The sequence below is a fragment of the Camelina sativa genome, chromosome 17 (assembly GCF_000633955.1).
Source record: "Camelina sativa cultivar DH55 chromosome 17, Cs, whole genome shotgun sequence".
Taxonomy (NCBI): Eukaryota; Viridiplantae; Streptophyta; class Magnoliopsida; order Brassicales; family Brassicaceae; genus Camelina; species Camelina sativa.
This window is the reverse complement of record NC_025701.1, coordinates 35,326,406-35,341,440: the sequence shown is the minus strand read 5'-3', so window position 1 is coordinate 35,341,440 and position 15,035 is coordinate 35,326,406. Positions and strand designations below refer to the sequence as shown.

The window sequence follows — 15,035 nt, the reverse complement described above, 5'->3', positions numbered from 1 at the left end:
TGAATCTAAGAAAGGACCATTATAATGGCAGTTCCCATTAAAAACCTAATTACTTATATTTCAAGATTGAAACGATTTGTGGGCGGAGATAAGGATACCTTTTCTGTTGATCGATGGAGACTGAATAGATCGGGAAAAATCAGCCGTTCTTAGAAAAAATCCGGCGGTGGTTCCGGAGGTTTGACGATATTTGAAAGCGAAGCGGAAGACTGTGCTCAGAGTTTTCATTCTAACCATTTCTGAGTAAGAGGAAGAACTGAAAAGCAAAAGAGCAAAAGAGCAAAAAAAAAAAACGAAAACGTGGTGAACAAGCAAATATTGTGACGGAAGAGAAAAAAAAGCCTAGGGTTTTGGAAATCCCGTGAGAGGAAAACCTAGAAATTACTTTGGTTTTTTTTTTTAATATGAAACGTTTTTTAGTAAAACTCCATTACAATTTTTTTTAAAGCTGTTTTACCGTAAACCCTAAAACAAAATTCGCAAATAAAAATGGTAAACCGCCAGAATCCTCGTCGTCGTTTACGTCGCCGCCTCGAAAAAAACAAGAGAGCAAAAGATGTAATCAGCTCTTTACCTGATGATATCCTCCTACATATCCTCTCCTTTATTCCGACCAAACTCGCCATCAGAACTTCCCTTTAGTCCAAACGATGGAGGTATATATGGTGCAATACACCTTCTCTCTACTTTGATAACTGTACACAACGACCTGTTTCTATTAAAGAAACCCAAATGCACTACACAGCTCCCAAGGTGAACTATTTTCGGCTAAAAACCAACTTGCAGAACAAGGTTAACTTTATCAAGAGTTGGGTCAAATACGCCATGTTCCGTAACGTGGAGAATATTTCCCTCGAAGTCCATGATCATGGTTATAGAATTCCTGCCTCCTTCTTCATGAATTCATCTGTCAAGGAACTCAACGTTGAGCTAGCCTCTTCTAATATGGTCCATGGATGCTCGGTATCTTGGCCATCATTGAAAAAGTTGTCCTTGCGTTGGTGTGGATTCCCTAATGAATCATCCATTGCTAAGATTTTATCTGGTTGTCCGAATCTTGAATAGTTAACGTTGTACTGCTGCAAGGGACTTGGGTTCCTTGATCTCAGCAAAATGTTTCACTTGAGAACATTAGAAATAAACAGCCACGTTGAGAGTTCGATGAATATTGTGGCACCACATATCCATTGTCTCAGATTGATAAACTCTCAGTTACCATGTACTTTAGTTGATGCCTCTTCTTTAACGGAAGCGAAACTGGACATTTGTATTAGATCAAGAGATAGGATCTTCAAGGGTGATTTTCTTCAAGCAATGGTTCTAGGGATGCTGGAAAAATTACAACATGTGGAGAAGCTAACTTTTGGTGGAAACTTTCTTCAGGTATGCTTAATTTTGGGCTCATGAATCTTATCTTCTCTAATTATTTTACGTACTCTTGTTATATTTCGATATTCACTACATTTTTTGCTTTATATTAGATTTTATCTCTTGCTGAGGGATAGCGACACCATAGGGGTAAATTTACCATAACCTTCTTTTGTTTTCGTTGGTCTCCCTTTTAACTATCATTCGAATAATCCAAGAACCTTTTTATTTTATGTTGAGCACAGGAGGTTTTCTTGACAAAATTCTTGATCTCGCAAGGCTTGAATCCAGAGAAATGTTGGAGATCAAAAGATGGGGTCATTTTGAACAGATCTCGTCAGATTGTAGCGTCAAAGCATGTGATCTCATTCATAGAAATTATGCTTAAAAATACAGAGAAATTAGACAAGATGGTCATACAGTTGGACGAACGTTACCTTAGCTGTAAGTTTAAAGACCTAATGATTCCATTGCTTCCTCCCAACAACAATGTCTCAATTGCGCTCTCAAGCAAGCCGATGATATTAGATGAGTAATGAAATCGCATTGTTTAGTCTCGATGAGTCTTATTGAATTTTTTCACATCGAAAACCACTTTTTTCTTTTATATGATGGAATCATTTAGATTTGCACTTGCAACCAACATGGTGACAGTTGTATCTATGCTATTTTGAACGACTATTTTACAATTTTTTACGGCCACTTTATTTTTCTTCGATTTCAAAATGCTTGATCATGGTTTGCTTAAATATGTGATATATGTCCTTCAAACAATATTCCAAAAATCTTAATTATGTCAAACTAATCAGATTTTTTTTTTAATTGAATGTAAAATTATCTTCAACCAAAAACCTTGTGTACAGTGAATGCTTCGGTTTATTTGAAAGTATTTGAAAAATGACATTAAGAGCATAGTGGAGATTTTAAGAAGTAGCCAAGATCTTGTTTACGGAGTTTCTCGAGTGGATAACCACAACTTTCAGCCGTCATCGTAGCGATGGTAACCCATATCTCTAATTAAGCTGATGCGGTTTCAAACACTCTTGTCAGTGAATTTAATAAGTCGAGTTTGCGGATATCGTAGTGTGATCACCGTGTTTTATATATGTTATTCCTCTCGTGCCATAGATGATATAAAGTGGAAACACATACCTAAACATAAAGAGATGGAGTCGTGGGATTGATTTGGTTATTAGTTATTACCATTTACCAACTTTCCCTGCAGGGACATGTACATTATAAAAAATTGTAAATGCGGAAAAATGTATCTCTTGCATGATCTTGGGTTCTCTCGATCGTGGACCCTCTTCTGTTGCAGTTAAAATTTGCTTCTAACAAATCTTATATCCACCTCTTAACTCTTTTGCATCTCTCCACGATGTCAATCCTTTCTCTTTGGCCTGTCTCATAGATGCTTCTACGAAGTTTGTCGGATTTTGGTTGGAAATTATATGCTTTGAGACTGGAGTTGACCGATGGATGGCTCTGATGTTTTCTCATTACTTAGGAGGTCACTTTTAGCTGGTGTTTTGTTGTTGTCACAGGTTGGCCTATTTGTGTCGTCATATGTCATAGCGCGCGCCATATGTACATGTACTAGAGGTTTTCTATGAAATATATTAGTTATTGTTATTGATAAAATGAAATGTTGATTTTAGAAAAATATTATAACACCAAAAAAAATTGTTAATAAAAAAAATAATACATATATGGTCGATTCCTACCTAATATGTATTTTTGGTCGATTTTTAATATGTTTTCTTAAAATGTCTGAAAAGTAAAAAGAAACAAGAATAATGAAGAACAACAAAACTTACAAAACTCAATTATCTATACTCTTAACACACGATTGCTTTTTATTCCATTCAAGTATAACGGCCGAATAAGATCGATCTGGATTAAAAAGATAAAAAAAATTAAGACAATTTTAAATATGAATATATCTATATACACACATGAATTACTGTATATATGTGAATTAATGTATATTTTCCTTACATATAATTTGTTACATGTAGGTTAAAATGTTTTCAAAGTACATAACCTATACTTCTCAAAATTTAATTTACTTCACAAAATATATACATTCATTCATTTTTCTGAACATGGTTAACAAACAATTTTGAGACGGTCCTCATCACACACATTTAAAAATCCATTAACCTCATTCCAATAACACCCTCTAAACAGATATGTTAAATTTATGCGATATATAAGATATCTCCCTTTTTGTTCATATAAGATAACTTCTTTGACATCCATCCTAAAGAGTTACAATACACTACACATGATCATATTTCTTTTCTTTCTTAAACCCCTTCCAAAATCACTAAAAACCAAGAAATCCAACCTCTATTCACATCTTGACAAGCTCTCAAAAACTAAACATATATACTCTCTTTGACCATATTATATGGTCTCATTCTTATCCCTAAAATACTTCCAACTCACTCCTAGGATACTTTTTTATATCATCGCCATATTTTAATTTTGGCCTTTTTTTAATAATAATATCTCTCACATATCAAATTTTACTTTACCATAATAAAACATAGACAAATTAAGTAAAAGACAAACGCCGCCAGGGTGGAGCCACGTATAAAAAAATAAACACCCAAAGACAACTCACGAAATAAAACCCGAACCCGGATCCGAAACAGAAGACAACTCATAAAAAAAACCCGAACCCGGATCCAAAAGCTTTGGTTGTCACAGCTGGAAACAGCCTGTCACCAACGGAGAGTCTTCTCTCTCCTCTCTCCCCTTCTTCTCTCTCTCTAATCTTTTTTTTTTTTTTCCTCTCCTCTCTATCTCTCCTCTCCTTCTTCCCTTTCTCTGTTTTATTTTTTTGGCTTCGTTTCCTCTATCTCTTTCCTCCGATTCTTAGGTTTTTTTTCTAACCCGTCTCTCCGCTCAGATCTTCCCCGTATCAAAACTCTTTTGGATCCAGATTCTCCTCCTTGTAAGCCTCTCTTTTTCATTCATAAATTTGGTTCCTTTTTTTTCTGATGGGTCTTGTTGTTTCCTTTGTTTAGATCTAAAAGTTTTGATTTTTTTTGTATTTGCATTATTGGGTATTTGATTGTTTTGACTTTGTTGCTCTGTGTTTGTAGTTTTGTGTATATAATCTCTTAAAAGGTTATGACTTGGCTTTTGTATTTGTCAAACTTTGAGATCGGTTTGTGTGGGAATCGTCTTAATCTTTAAGGTTGCTTAGCCGTGATGATAGAATGTGTAATTTAAATCTTTGAAGATGTTGTTGTGTTGTATTCAGATCTAGGGTAAGATGTTTTGTTAGGTCTTTGCTTTCAATTTTTGGTAAAGGTTTTGATCCTTTTTTGGTTTTTGTTTCAGTTTATGTAGGTAACACGCATATCAAGTGTTAAGGGTCAAGATCACAAAAAGTTATATCGGGTGATCTGGGCTGCTTCGTTTGTAATCCTAAAAAAAAAAGCTAATTGGTGGACTTTTGATAGCTTCGTATGGTTGTGAGTTGAAAGTTTCTTACTTTTTTTTTATATTCATCGATGAGTAGTTACTAATCTGGAAAATATTGTTGGGAGAGAAAAGGCACATTTTACTGCTGCTGCTAGAGAACTTTTCTGCATCCATGCTGGTAGAGAGCATGCGTGGATACTGTGTTTTGGGTGATGCCCCTGACAAAATTAGTTCCCGATGCATTCGGCGTTGTGACGATATGTCTAGTCGCTCTGCTAGTTCTTTTGGGTCTCCTTTGCATCGCTTACTCCTTCTACTTCCAGTCTCACGTTCGTAAGCAAGGGTATATTCAACTTGGTTACTTCAGTGGTCCCTGGATTATTCGAATCACATTCATTCTGTTTGCTATCTGGTGGGCTGTTGGTGAGATTTTTCGTTTGAGTTTGTTGAGGCGTCATAGAAGGCTGTTGAGCGGGTTGGATCTGAGATGGCAAGAAAACGTCTGCAAGTGGTACATCGTTTCCAATCTAGGATTTGCGGAGCCTTGCCTCTTTCTGACTCTCATGTTTCTTCTGCGTGCTCCCTTGAAGATGGAGTCAGGGGCTCTGAGCGGGAAATGGAACAGGAATACAGCGGGTTATATTATTCTTTATTGTCTCCCGATGCTTGCTCTTCAACTTGCGGTTGTGTTATCCGAGTCCCGCCTAAATGGTGGTAGCGGCTCTTATGTAACGCTGCCACATGACTTCACAAGAACGTATTCCCGAGTTTATATTGATCATGATGAGGTCGCCTTATGCACATATCCTCTACTGAGTACCATCATTCTTGGTGTGTTTGCAGCCGTCCTAACAGCTTACTTGTTCTGGCTTGGAAGGCAGATTCTGAAACTTGTCATTAATAAGCGTTTACAGAAGAGAGTATACACTTTGATATTCTCGGTCTCGAGTTTCCTGCCTTTAAGGATTGTTATGCTCTGTTTGTCGGTTCTCACAGCAGCAGACAAGATTATATTCGAAGCCCTTTCTTTCTTGGCCTTCCTCTCCCTCTTCTGCTTTTCCGTGGTATCCATTTGCTTGCTTGTCTACTTCCCGGTTTCAGATTCCATGGCCCTGAGAGGTCTAAGGGACACGGATGAAGAGGATACAGCTGTGACCGAAGAACGCAGTGGTGCTCTGTTACTTGCACCAAATAATTCGCAAACTGATGAGGGCTTGAGCTTAAGAGGTCGGAGAGACTCGGGATCATCTGCACAGGAGAGGTATGTGGAACTCAGCCTATTTCTTGAAGGTGAGAACTAAATAGCGCCAAAGGCTGTTTCTATTTGGCTTTTGGCAATGTACAGATTCCTGGTGAAACAAAGGGATAAAGACTTAAGTATGAGAATATGTTTGCGCAAAAAAGGCATAATTTCAGTTTTGTGGCAAAGACACTTTGACTGTAAAGGAGGGTTTAAGGGGGGTTTACTCTTTGTGAGGGTTTGTTGTTTGAAATGTTTTCTGCTTGATGGATCATATTTTTGTACCTTTATTATGTGATCAATTTTGATTTAGAAAAAAAAAACACAAAGCAAAACTAATCAGCCTTTTACCCTCTTCTCTTCGTTCTCATGAACAAACCTCTTCTACAACTTATGATGGCACCTATGCTGTCCGAGCATATGTAATTTTAACTTGGGGAATATAACATGACGGCTTTATATAAAGGTTTCAACAATCTTCTCATCTATATCTTTCTAACTTCGTCTATAAAGTGCCACTCGTTGGTAGTGGTAGCTTGAAATCAAGTTCCAATGGTCATCAAGTAAAATAAGTAACCCAAATATTGAACAAATTGACTGCTCCAGATCACTTCCACCTAATAACCATTACCATCAGTGTACTACCATCACTTGGTTTAGTAACAGCAAATTAAATGTGCTCTCATCAGAAGACGAAAAAGGAACTATCTCTCTAACCTCCACAATAACACATTACTCGAAGAATTCTGGAACTTACAAGTTTTCTCATATTACACAGCCTAAATCTCTACCTAAAGGATAACAACAACACAAGCAAGAGCATCCAATCCATTGAGCCACATCATCGTTTACTTCTCTTGATGCCTGCCAATTCTTTTCACCTGAAATATAAGAGCAACGATTCTGTTTGAATCCAAAACTCAACTTAGGACCCTTATGAAAAATCCATATAATTCCCTTTAAGAAAAAGAAAAAAACAACAAGCAAAGACAGTGCCCATCACTTAGTCTTCGAATGTGTTAATCGGGTCTTAACTTCCTAGCTTGAATCTACTGGGCTATAATGCATATGCCTTTTCTAATTTTACCTACACTGAAAAATCTACACCTATGTTATTACTACCATCCATAATAAGAAAACACTATGCATTCAGAGATACAACACACCAGCTTTCAAAAACCAGTAGGCTTTGTTGTATAGGTTTTAGCATTCAGACAAGAACAAAGGAAGCAGATTTACCTGAACCATGCCTGAAGGGACTACATCTAGGCAGGAAGACATGGTGCTGCATCCTCCTCGCCTAAAGACACAACATAAGGCTTAACTTTGAATGTCTCAGTTATCGTATAGCTGAGCTCGTAATTCACCGCTTTCGTCCCAAAAATACTAAACCTTCCTGCGCTGTTGTAAGCAACCTTGGCATCAGCACCCTTCCTATAAACTACTCTGGCCCGGTTATTTTCCTTGTCAACTTCAGTTTGCGACTCCCTTATTGGTCCAAAATGCCTAAACATTTTACTCAGGCTCTTCTCAGGAGGTATAGTATCCGCTTCAGAAAACTTCATTACAAGTTCAGCTGGTGCATTCTCATCAAAGTTTGCCGGTTTGTCTGAGACTGAAAGAGGAATATGGATCTGAGTCTGTCGTCTTTTGTATGGTCGACGAGTTCTTTGAACCTGAGCAGGTTTCAACTCAACTGGCACAACTTGATAGTTTCCTTTCTCGGTTGGTGGTGTTTGCTCTTCACCACCATTATGGATCACTCTGTCAGTCCAGTATGTGTCGCCCATTTCCTCAAACTCGAATGCTTCAGTTCCTGCTACATCAGAATTGGATGGTCTACCTCTTTTTTTGCCCACCTTTTCTGGGGGACCTTGCTGCAAAGCCGTGGAGTTTCGGAAATCTAAGAAAAAACCAGCAGCAATTTCAGATACAACATTCTCTTTATCAGGGTATGTTGCTGCATAGTGAAGCTGAGACACAAAACTCTCAACAGAGAGAGTTTCATCATCACAGTTACTACCCTTCAAAACTAAAGAAGATCCAGTCATCTGACTAGCAGCTCTGGCTATGCATGCACCAATCTTAAAGGAGGGCCTTTCTGCAAAAGACACCTTTGCCAAGGAAACAGTCTTCGTACCTTCTCCTGGTGAATCCTCACTCAGGACATCAGCCTTTCGTTTCACACCGTTAGTCTTAACATCAGAACCAGCTTCATCATCAGCAAAATCAGAATTACTGGGATCTTCTTCCATTCCTGTATCTTCCTTTTGGTTTGGATCGATACTTTGGGATTCATGAGTTATGATGTCCTCTTCCTCTATCACTGCATCTTGTTGATCTGCCGTTTTCGTATCCAAGCATGCATGATCTTTACTTCCTTCAGATCCCAAATTTGCATCAGAGGCCTCTTTTGAACAATCTGTAGCAGCAACTGGAGATTGTGCTCCAGAAGCAACAGGTGCTTCAGTCGATCCATTTTCAATAGCAACCGTGGCAGCTTCCTCTGCCATACCAGCAGCTTTCTTATCCTCTTTCAAAGAGACATTCCTGGTGTCGGTTTTAAGGTCTTGTATATTCCCTGACCAAGATGATACACCACTGAAATCAATAAAGTTGGTAATATCAGAAGTTGGATCAAAAAGAGCATTATGATCCAACGGTTCAACTTCACCTGGAGCAGCATCTTCAGAGGGACTGTTTGGGTTTGCTAAATCAGTAGCTACGATTGTTTCGGTGGCCATATCAGCATTATCTTTCGGTTCGTCAATTCCCATTTCACTTACCACATCAGCTTCAGCAACTGGAGGAATATCTTGGGTACTATCCAAAGCTTCACCTACTTTAACATCATCTTCAACCTGTTCCTCTGCCGCATAATCAATCTCCATGGCTTCTCCTTTTTCTTCTTCATTGGTTATTTCTCCTTCAGCAGCAGAACCAACTTTCAAAACAGTATCTTTAGTCTCTGATCCCACATTCTCTTCATTTTCTTGTTTGCTATCAACACCCATTCTTTTATCATCCTCTTCGATATTCTTTGTGGATTGCTTCTCTTGGTCAGCTTTCTTTTCAGCAACAGAAAGCATCTCGGCATCTACTGAACTTTGCTCAACTTCACAACTTGCCTTGTCATCAGCAGTTACATCATTCACACCAGAGATTACACATTCCCCTTCTCCTGCACTCTTAACTTGAGACTTAGCAGCCGTCTCACCATTCATCTTCACCTCAGCATCTCCATCAACTTCAGGCTCCGTGACAGCAGCATCAGTCAGTGCAACATCATTGCCAACGTTATCTTTAGTCTCCTCAACATCATCATCATCAGCTTTCACATCAGAAACCAAAATTTCTACATCTGAATCCGAAACCTGTACCGTGTTGTTTGTATCCTCACCATCTAGGGTTTCAGTTTTAGAAGATATACCTAATCCCTTAGCAGCTTCTTCTTTTTCCTCCATGGATTCACCAATGAACTCACTCTCCTCTCTCTGTTCCTCCATTGAAACTATCTGGGCTGCAGCTCAAAGATGGATCTTTTAAACAAACAAATTGCGAAACTTGGGAGATGGGTATTCACAGTTACGATGAAAAGTTCCAGATTTCGATGGAATCAGCAACGAGAAAACTGAAGTTTTTTTGGAATTTACCTCTTTAAGATGTTGCGAAGATCGGAGAGTGGTAAAGAAACATAAAAGGGAAAAGCTTTGTGGTGAGAGGAAGAAGAAGAAGAAGAAGAAAGAGAGAAACAACCTTCGATCCGATTTACTCGAACCAGCTTAATTTTATTTTTTTAGACATAACCCCTCACGTTTTATCATGTTTCGTTTTTAAGAGCAAACTTATCAAAGGGTGCTGAAATAACCTTTTCAATTTTGCTGTAATTGTGCACTTTGAGTTAAATAGGGTGCTAATTATTAATTAAAGAACGTTTTCTTTGTTTTAAAACAAAAAAAAAAAACCCTTTTCATTTTAAAAACTAGAAAAAAATAATATATACTTGAGTCCAGGATAAACCTTTCTATTCACTTATGTTATTTTAGCTAATCAAAATATGATATCTAATAAAAATAAATAAAACATAATTTTGATATTAGCAGAAACAAAAAATATGCTATATAATTATGTGGAGCTAACAGATAAAGTGATTCGAGTTTGTTATTGAGTATGTCGTACCAGTTCATATCTTCAAAAGTTGTGTGGTCAGCTAACCTGCAAGCAGTCGAAGACTTGGACTTGGAAGCATAGGACCTTGGAACCTGAATTAATTAACATCGTTTCTATCCTTAATACTTGAGAGCTCGTCAAGTACTCCATCGTACCCACCATCTATAGTCACTAGTATGACATTTCGAGGTAAATGATCTTGCTTGGCCAGATTAACCATTTTCCTCATCCACTTTTAATTTAAATATATAGATAATGAACAACTAATATGCCAATAGTAACACATGAGAGTACAAAAGTGGAATAAGTGCATATTAATATATTTTAAACATTAAAAAATTGTGAAAGCATTACTATGGTAATAAAATGGGAGGTTACAAAAAAAAATATTGTTATATTAAGTTTTAACATATCAATATTTTTAAATAGTAGGAATGCAATGTGGTTTTTCGTTATACTTTTCCGAACTTTTATATTTATACTACATCATGTAAGTTTAAACGCTAACTCCATGAAATAGTTGCTTAACATGGTCTCTCTTGTCTTAACCTCATTAAAGGTATTTCAAGCTTGAGAGGTATATCGACCAAGTCTATTACTGGTTCAGTTTGAGAGCAAGAACTTCGGCTCATTAAATTGTCCCAACAGAGGTTAGCATACATAACCATTCAATATTTAGTATTCCTACAAAGCATTTTATAAATAACTAAATCATTTAATTACTTTTATAAGTTTTAGTTTAAGATCTAGTGAACTGTTTTCTTGTATTCTTTGCACTCTTAATTCAATACTCCCTTTGTATCATAAAGGATGATGTTTTGTGATTTTTCTTTGTACCACAAGAGGTGATTTTATTTAGTATATCTAATACATATTTCTTTTCAAAATAAAATAACTAATTAATGTTTACTTTTACAATACATAATTCAATGTATGCATGCAACCGGATGACAAATGTCAGAAAAGCACAACTAAATGAATAGCAAAAGGAGTAGAAAACAAAAGTAATTAACAATAACACATTATTTTTTATTTTTTATTAATATGGTAAAAATTCTAAAACATCATTCTTTCTAATATAGAGACAGTAACAATTTTCTTTACCAGTGTCGGCCCTGACCTAAAGCCCGTAAAACAAGGGCTTTAGGCGGCATATTATATTAGCAATTTAAGGGGCATCAATTTTCAAAAACTTGTGGTGGTACAGTGGTTGGGTATGCCTTTATTCTCTTTCAGTGTTAAGAGTTTGAACCTTTGTGTAGCAGTTTTTGCAACTTTTTTTTTCTAATGTTTGTTAATGGGAAAAAAAAAATTTTGCTTTAGGCAGCAAAATTGGTTGGGCCGGCACTGTTCTTTTACTTTCTTCTATTTTTAGATAGTGTTCTTCATTCATAACTCATTCAGAAAAAGAAAGAAATTTGTAATAGTGGCTGAACAACCATTCTTGGCAAAACATATTATAGATACATGTTAACAAAAAGCTACATTTATATATTGACATTTTGAAAACAATTTAGAGACTCATGTATCATTGTCTAATAATATATTTATATATAAAAAAAGATTTTGAAATGTAAAAAAAAAAAAAGAAGAAGAAAAGATCAACCATGTCCAATACATTGAATCATGATAGTTCATTTTTTTTTTGTTGCAGTAGAATCAACGCCACTAAACACGACAAAACTGAAGAAAATATAAAACATGGTTGAAGTATATTTAGCTATGAAAAGTCAACCATACTGAATAAGGTAAGGATAGTTCATTTGTTTCTCTATTGAAGTAGTATCAACACGGTATACAACGGTTTATATATTAAATCACTAAAATTAACAAAAGAGTAGATTATAGAAATTAGTATTAAAATAGTATATTAACAAAGAAATTAAAAAAAAACTTATTCCGCGGTACCGCATACGTCATAATCTAGTATACTTTAAAAATAAAGTAAGTGATCGCAAGGAAAAATGTTATATATTATTTTATTTGTTCTCGCTATAAAAGTGTTATCTTTGATGTCGAACAAGGCAAGAAAAATGGAATTTTTGTTATCACCACAGTTGTGAATATCTACTCCTTACTCACCTCTCATTTACTGATGATCTATTGATATTTGTATAAGGATCAAACAAGTCAGTCGCTGGGGTTTACATGGTACTCTTACAATTCGAGAAAATGTCAGGGTTGGCTGTTAATATTAACAAAAATGTCATTTTTTTCTCTGGTGTTTTGTGTAAGGAACTAGACCGAATTTGCAACTTGTTCTCATTAGCCCCAAATTCTTTGTTATTTCCTTACTTGGATTCCCCTAATGCTCTAGAATGCTTTCAATCTCTGATTGTGATTCTCTCCTTTAGACATAAGTCTATAATTAGCACCCATTTTTAACTCAAAGTGCACAAATTGAAAGGGTTATTTGAGCGTCCTTTGAAAAGTTAAATCTTAAAAACAAAACATGACAAAAACGTGAGGGGTTATGTCTAAAAAGAAAAAGTAAGCTGGTTCGAGTAAATCGGATCGAAGGTGGTTTCTCTCTTTCTTCTTCTCACCACAAAGCTCTTCCCTTTTATGTTTCTTTACCACTCTCGGATCTTCGCAACATCTTAAAGAGGTAAATTCCAAAAAAAACTTGAGCTTTCTCGTTGCTGATTCCATCGGAATCTGGAACTTTTCATCCTAATTGAGGATACCCATCTCCCAAGTTTCGCAATTTGTTTGTTTAAAAGATCCATCTTTGAGCTGCAGCCCAGATAGCTTCAATGGAGGAACAGAGAGAGGAGAGTGAGTTCGTTGGTGATTCCATTGAGGAGGAAGAAGAAGCTGGTAAGGGATTAGGTTTATCTTCTAAAACTGAAACCCTAGATGATGGTGAGGATACAAACAACACGGTACAGGTTTCGGATTCAGATGTAGAAGATGGCAATAAGGATAATTTGGTTTCTGATGTGAAAGCTGATGAAGATGTTGCACTGACTGTCACGGACCCTGAAATTGATGGAGATGCTGAGGTGAAGATGAATGGTGAGACGGTTGCTAAGTCTCAAGTTAAGAGTGGAGGAGAAGGGGAAACTGTAATCTCTGGTGGGAATGAGGTAACTGCTAATGACAACGCAAGTTGTGAAGTTGAGGATAGTGGTGATGCTGAACAAAATGTTCACACTGAAAAGTCCCAGCAAAGTTCAGTAGATGCAGAGATGGTTCCTGTTACTGAAAAGAAAGCTGACCAAGAGAAGAAATCCACAAAGAATCTCGAAGAGACTGTGGGATCCGAGACCAAAGATGCTGAGCAAGTAAATCCAGGTACTGTTTTGGAAGCTAGCTCTGCTGCTGAAGTAAATGGTGAAGAAAACATAACCAATGAAGAAGAAAAAGGAGAAGCCATGGAGATTGATTATGCGGCAGAAGAACTGGTTGAAGATGATGTTAAAGTAGGTGAAGCTTTAGATAATCCAGTAGCTGAAGCTGACGTGAATAATTCCAATGTAGTAAGTGAAATGGAAATTGACGAACAAAAAGATAATGCTGATAAGGCCACCGAAACAATCGTAGCTTCTGATTTAGCAAACCCAAACAGTCCCCCTGAAGATGCTGCTCCAGGTGAAGTTGAACCGTTGGATCATAATGCTCTTTTTGATCCAACTTCTGATATTACCAACTTTATTGATTTCAGTGGTGTATCATCTTGGTCAGGGAATATACAAGACCTTAAAACCGACACCAGGAATATCTCTCTGAAAGAGGATAAGAAAGCTACTGGTATGGCAGAGGAAGCTGCCACGGTTGCTATTGAAAATGGATCGACTGAAGCACCTGTTGCTTCTGGAGCACAATCTCCAGTTGCTGCTACAGAATGTTCAAAAGAGGCCTCTGATGCAAATTTGGGATCTGAAGGAAGTAAAGATCATGCATGCTTGGATACGAAAACGGCAGATCAACAAGATGCAGTGATAGAGGAAGAGGACATCATAACTCATGAATCCCAAAGTATCGATCCAAACCAAAAGGAAGATACAGGAATGGAAGAAGATCCCAGTAATTCTGATTTTGCTGATGATGAAGCTGGTTCTGATGTTAAGACCAATGGTGTGAAACGAAAGGCTGATGTCCTGAGTGAAGATTCACCAGGAGAAGGTACGAAGACTGTCTCCTTGGCAAAGGTGTCTTTTGCAGAAAGGCCCTCCTTTAAGATTGGTGCATGCATAGCCAGAGCTGCTAGTCAGATGACTGGTTCTTCTTTAGTTTTGAAGGGTAGTAACTGTGATGATGAAACTCTCTCTGTTGAGAGTTTTGTGTCCCAGCTTCACTCTGCAGCAACAGACCCTGATAAAGAGAATGTTGTATCTGAAATTGCTGCTGGTTTTTTCTTAGATTTCCGAAACTCCTCGGCTTTGCAGCAAGGTCCCCCAGAAAAGGTAGGCAAAAAAAGAGGTAGACCATCCAATTCTGATGTAGCAGGAACTGAAGCATTCGAGTTTGAGGAAATGGGCGACACATACTGGACTGACAGAGTGATCCATAATGGTGGTGAAGAGCAAACACCACCAACCGAGAAAGGAAATTATCAAGTTGTGCCAGTTGAGTTGAAACCTGCTCAGGTTCAAAGAACTCGTCGACCATACAAAAGACGACAGACTCAGATCCATATTCCTCTTTCAGTCTCAGACAAACCGGCAAACTTTGATGAGAATGCACCAGCTGAACTTGTAATGAAGTTTTCTGAAGCGGATACTATACCTCCTGAGAAGAGCCTGAGTAAAATGTTTAGGCATTTTGGACCAATAAGGGAGTCGCAAACTGAAGTTGACAAGGAAAATAACCGGGC

The 15,035-nt window shown here is 37.2% G+C and overlaps 4 protein-coding genes across 5 annotated transcripts in view; 3 read left to right on the top strand and 1 right to left on the bottom strand.

Annotated features, from left to right (window-relative positions):
- On the top strand, positions 651-1,904 carry LOC104760098 (putative F-box/LRR-repeat protein At3g18150). The gene is made up of 4 exons (XM_010482947.1): positions 651-656; positions 787-963; positions 1,066-1,383; positions 1,614-1,904. The coding sequence occupies exons 1-4, from the start codon at positions 651-653 to the stop codon at positions 1,902-1,904; spliced, it is 792 nt and encodes a 263-aa protein (XP_010481249.1).
- Positions 4,150-6,385, top strand: LOC104759024. The gene is made up of 3 exons (XM_019239270.1): positions 4,150-4,330; positions 4,723-4,856; positions 4,939-6,385. Exon 3 carries the CDS (start codon positions 5,019-5,021, stop codon positions 6,105-6,107), a length of 1,089 nt encoding a protein of 362 aa, XP_019094815.1. The 5' UTR covers positions 4,150-4,330; positions 4,723-4,856; positions 4,939-5,018; the 3' UTR covers positions 6,108-6,385.
- Positions 6,611-9,808, bottom strand: LOC104759023. Of its 2 annotated transcripts, none has more exons than XM_010481999.2 (3): positions 9,700-9,808; positions 7,286-9,566; positions 6,611-6,927 (listed from the first exon to the last, which is right to left on the bottom strand). In XM_010481999.2, the coding sequence occupies exon 2, from the start codon at positions 9,550-9,552 to the stop codon at positions 7,312-7,314; it is 2,241 nt and encodes a 746-aa protein (XP_010480301.1). In that variant the 5' UTR covers positions 9,553-9,566; positions 9,700-9,808; the 3' UTR covers positions 6,611-6,927; positions 7,286-7,311. The 2 variants fall into 2 exon arrangements, with proteins under 2 accessions (XP_010480301.1, XP_010480302.1); XM_010482000.2 differs by having other exon boundaries at positions 7,286-8,627; positions 8,721-9,789.
- The window catches only part of LOC104760097 (DNA ligase 1-like), a 5,220-nt gene continuing 2,933 nt past the window's right edge, over positions 12,749-15,035 (top strand). The window contains exons 1-2 of the mRNA XM_010482946.2: positions 12,749-13,810; positions 13,904-15,033. Of these exons, the coding sequence (XP_010481248.1) occupies positions 12,973-13,810; positions 13,904-15,033 (1,968 nt within the window). The 5' untranslated portion in view covers positions 12,749-12,972. The remainder of the gene's footprint in view (positions 13,811-13,903; positions 15,034-15,035) is intronic.

What these genes read in the sequence shown, in the direction of transcription:
- LOC104759023 (XM_010481999.2), bottom strand. Translation starts at nt 9,552, where the DNA reads ATGGAGGAACAGAGAGAGGAGAGTGAGTTCATTGGTGAATCCATGGAG.
- LOC104760098 (XM_010482947.1), top strand. An exon ending in ATATGGTCCATGGATGCTCG is followed by an intron (nt 964 to 1,065) that starts GTATCTTGGCCA and finishes AATCTTGAATAG; the next exon opens with TTAACGTTGTACTGCTGCAA. An exon ending in TTGGTGGAAACTTTCTTCAG is followed by an intron (nt 1,384 to 1,613) that starts GTATGCTTAATT and finishes TGTTGAGCACAG; the next exon opens with GAGGTTTTCTTGACAAAATT.
- LOC104759024 (XM_019239270.1), top strand. Translation starts at nt 5,019, where the DNA reads ATGCCCCTGACAAAATTAGTTCCCGATGCATTCGGCGTTGTGACGATA.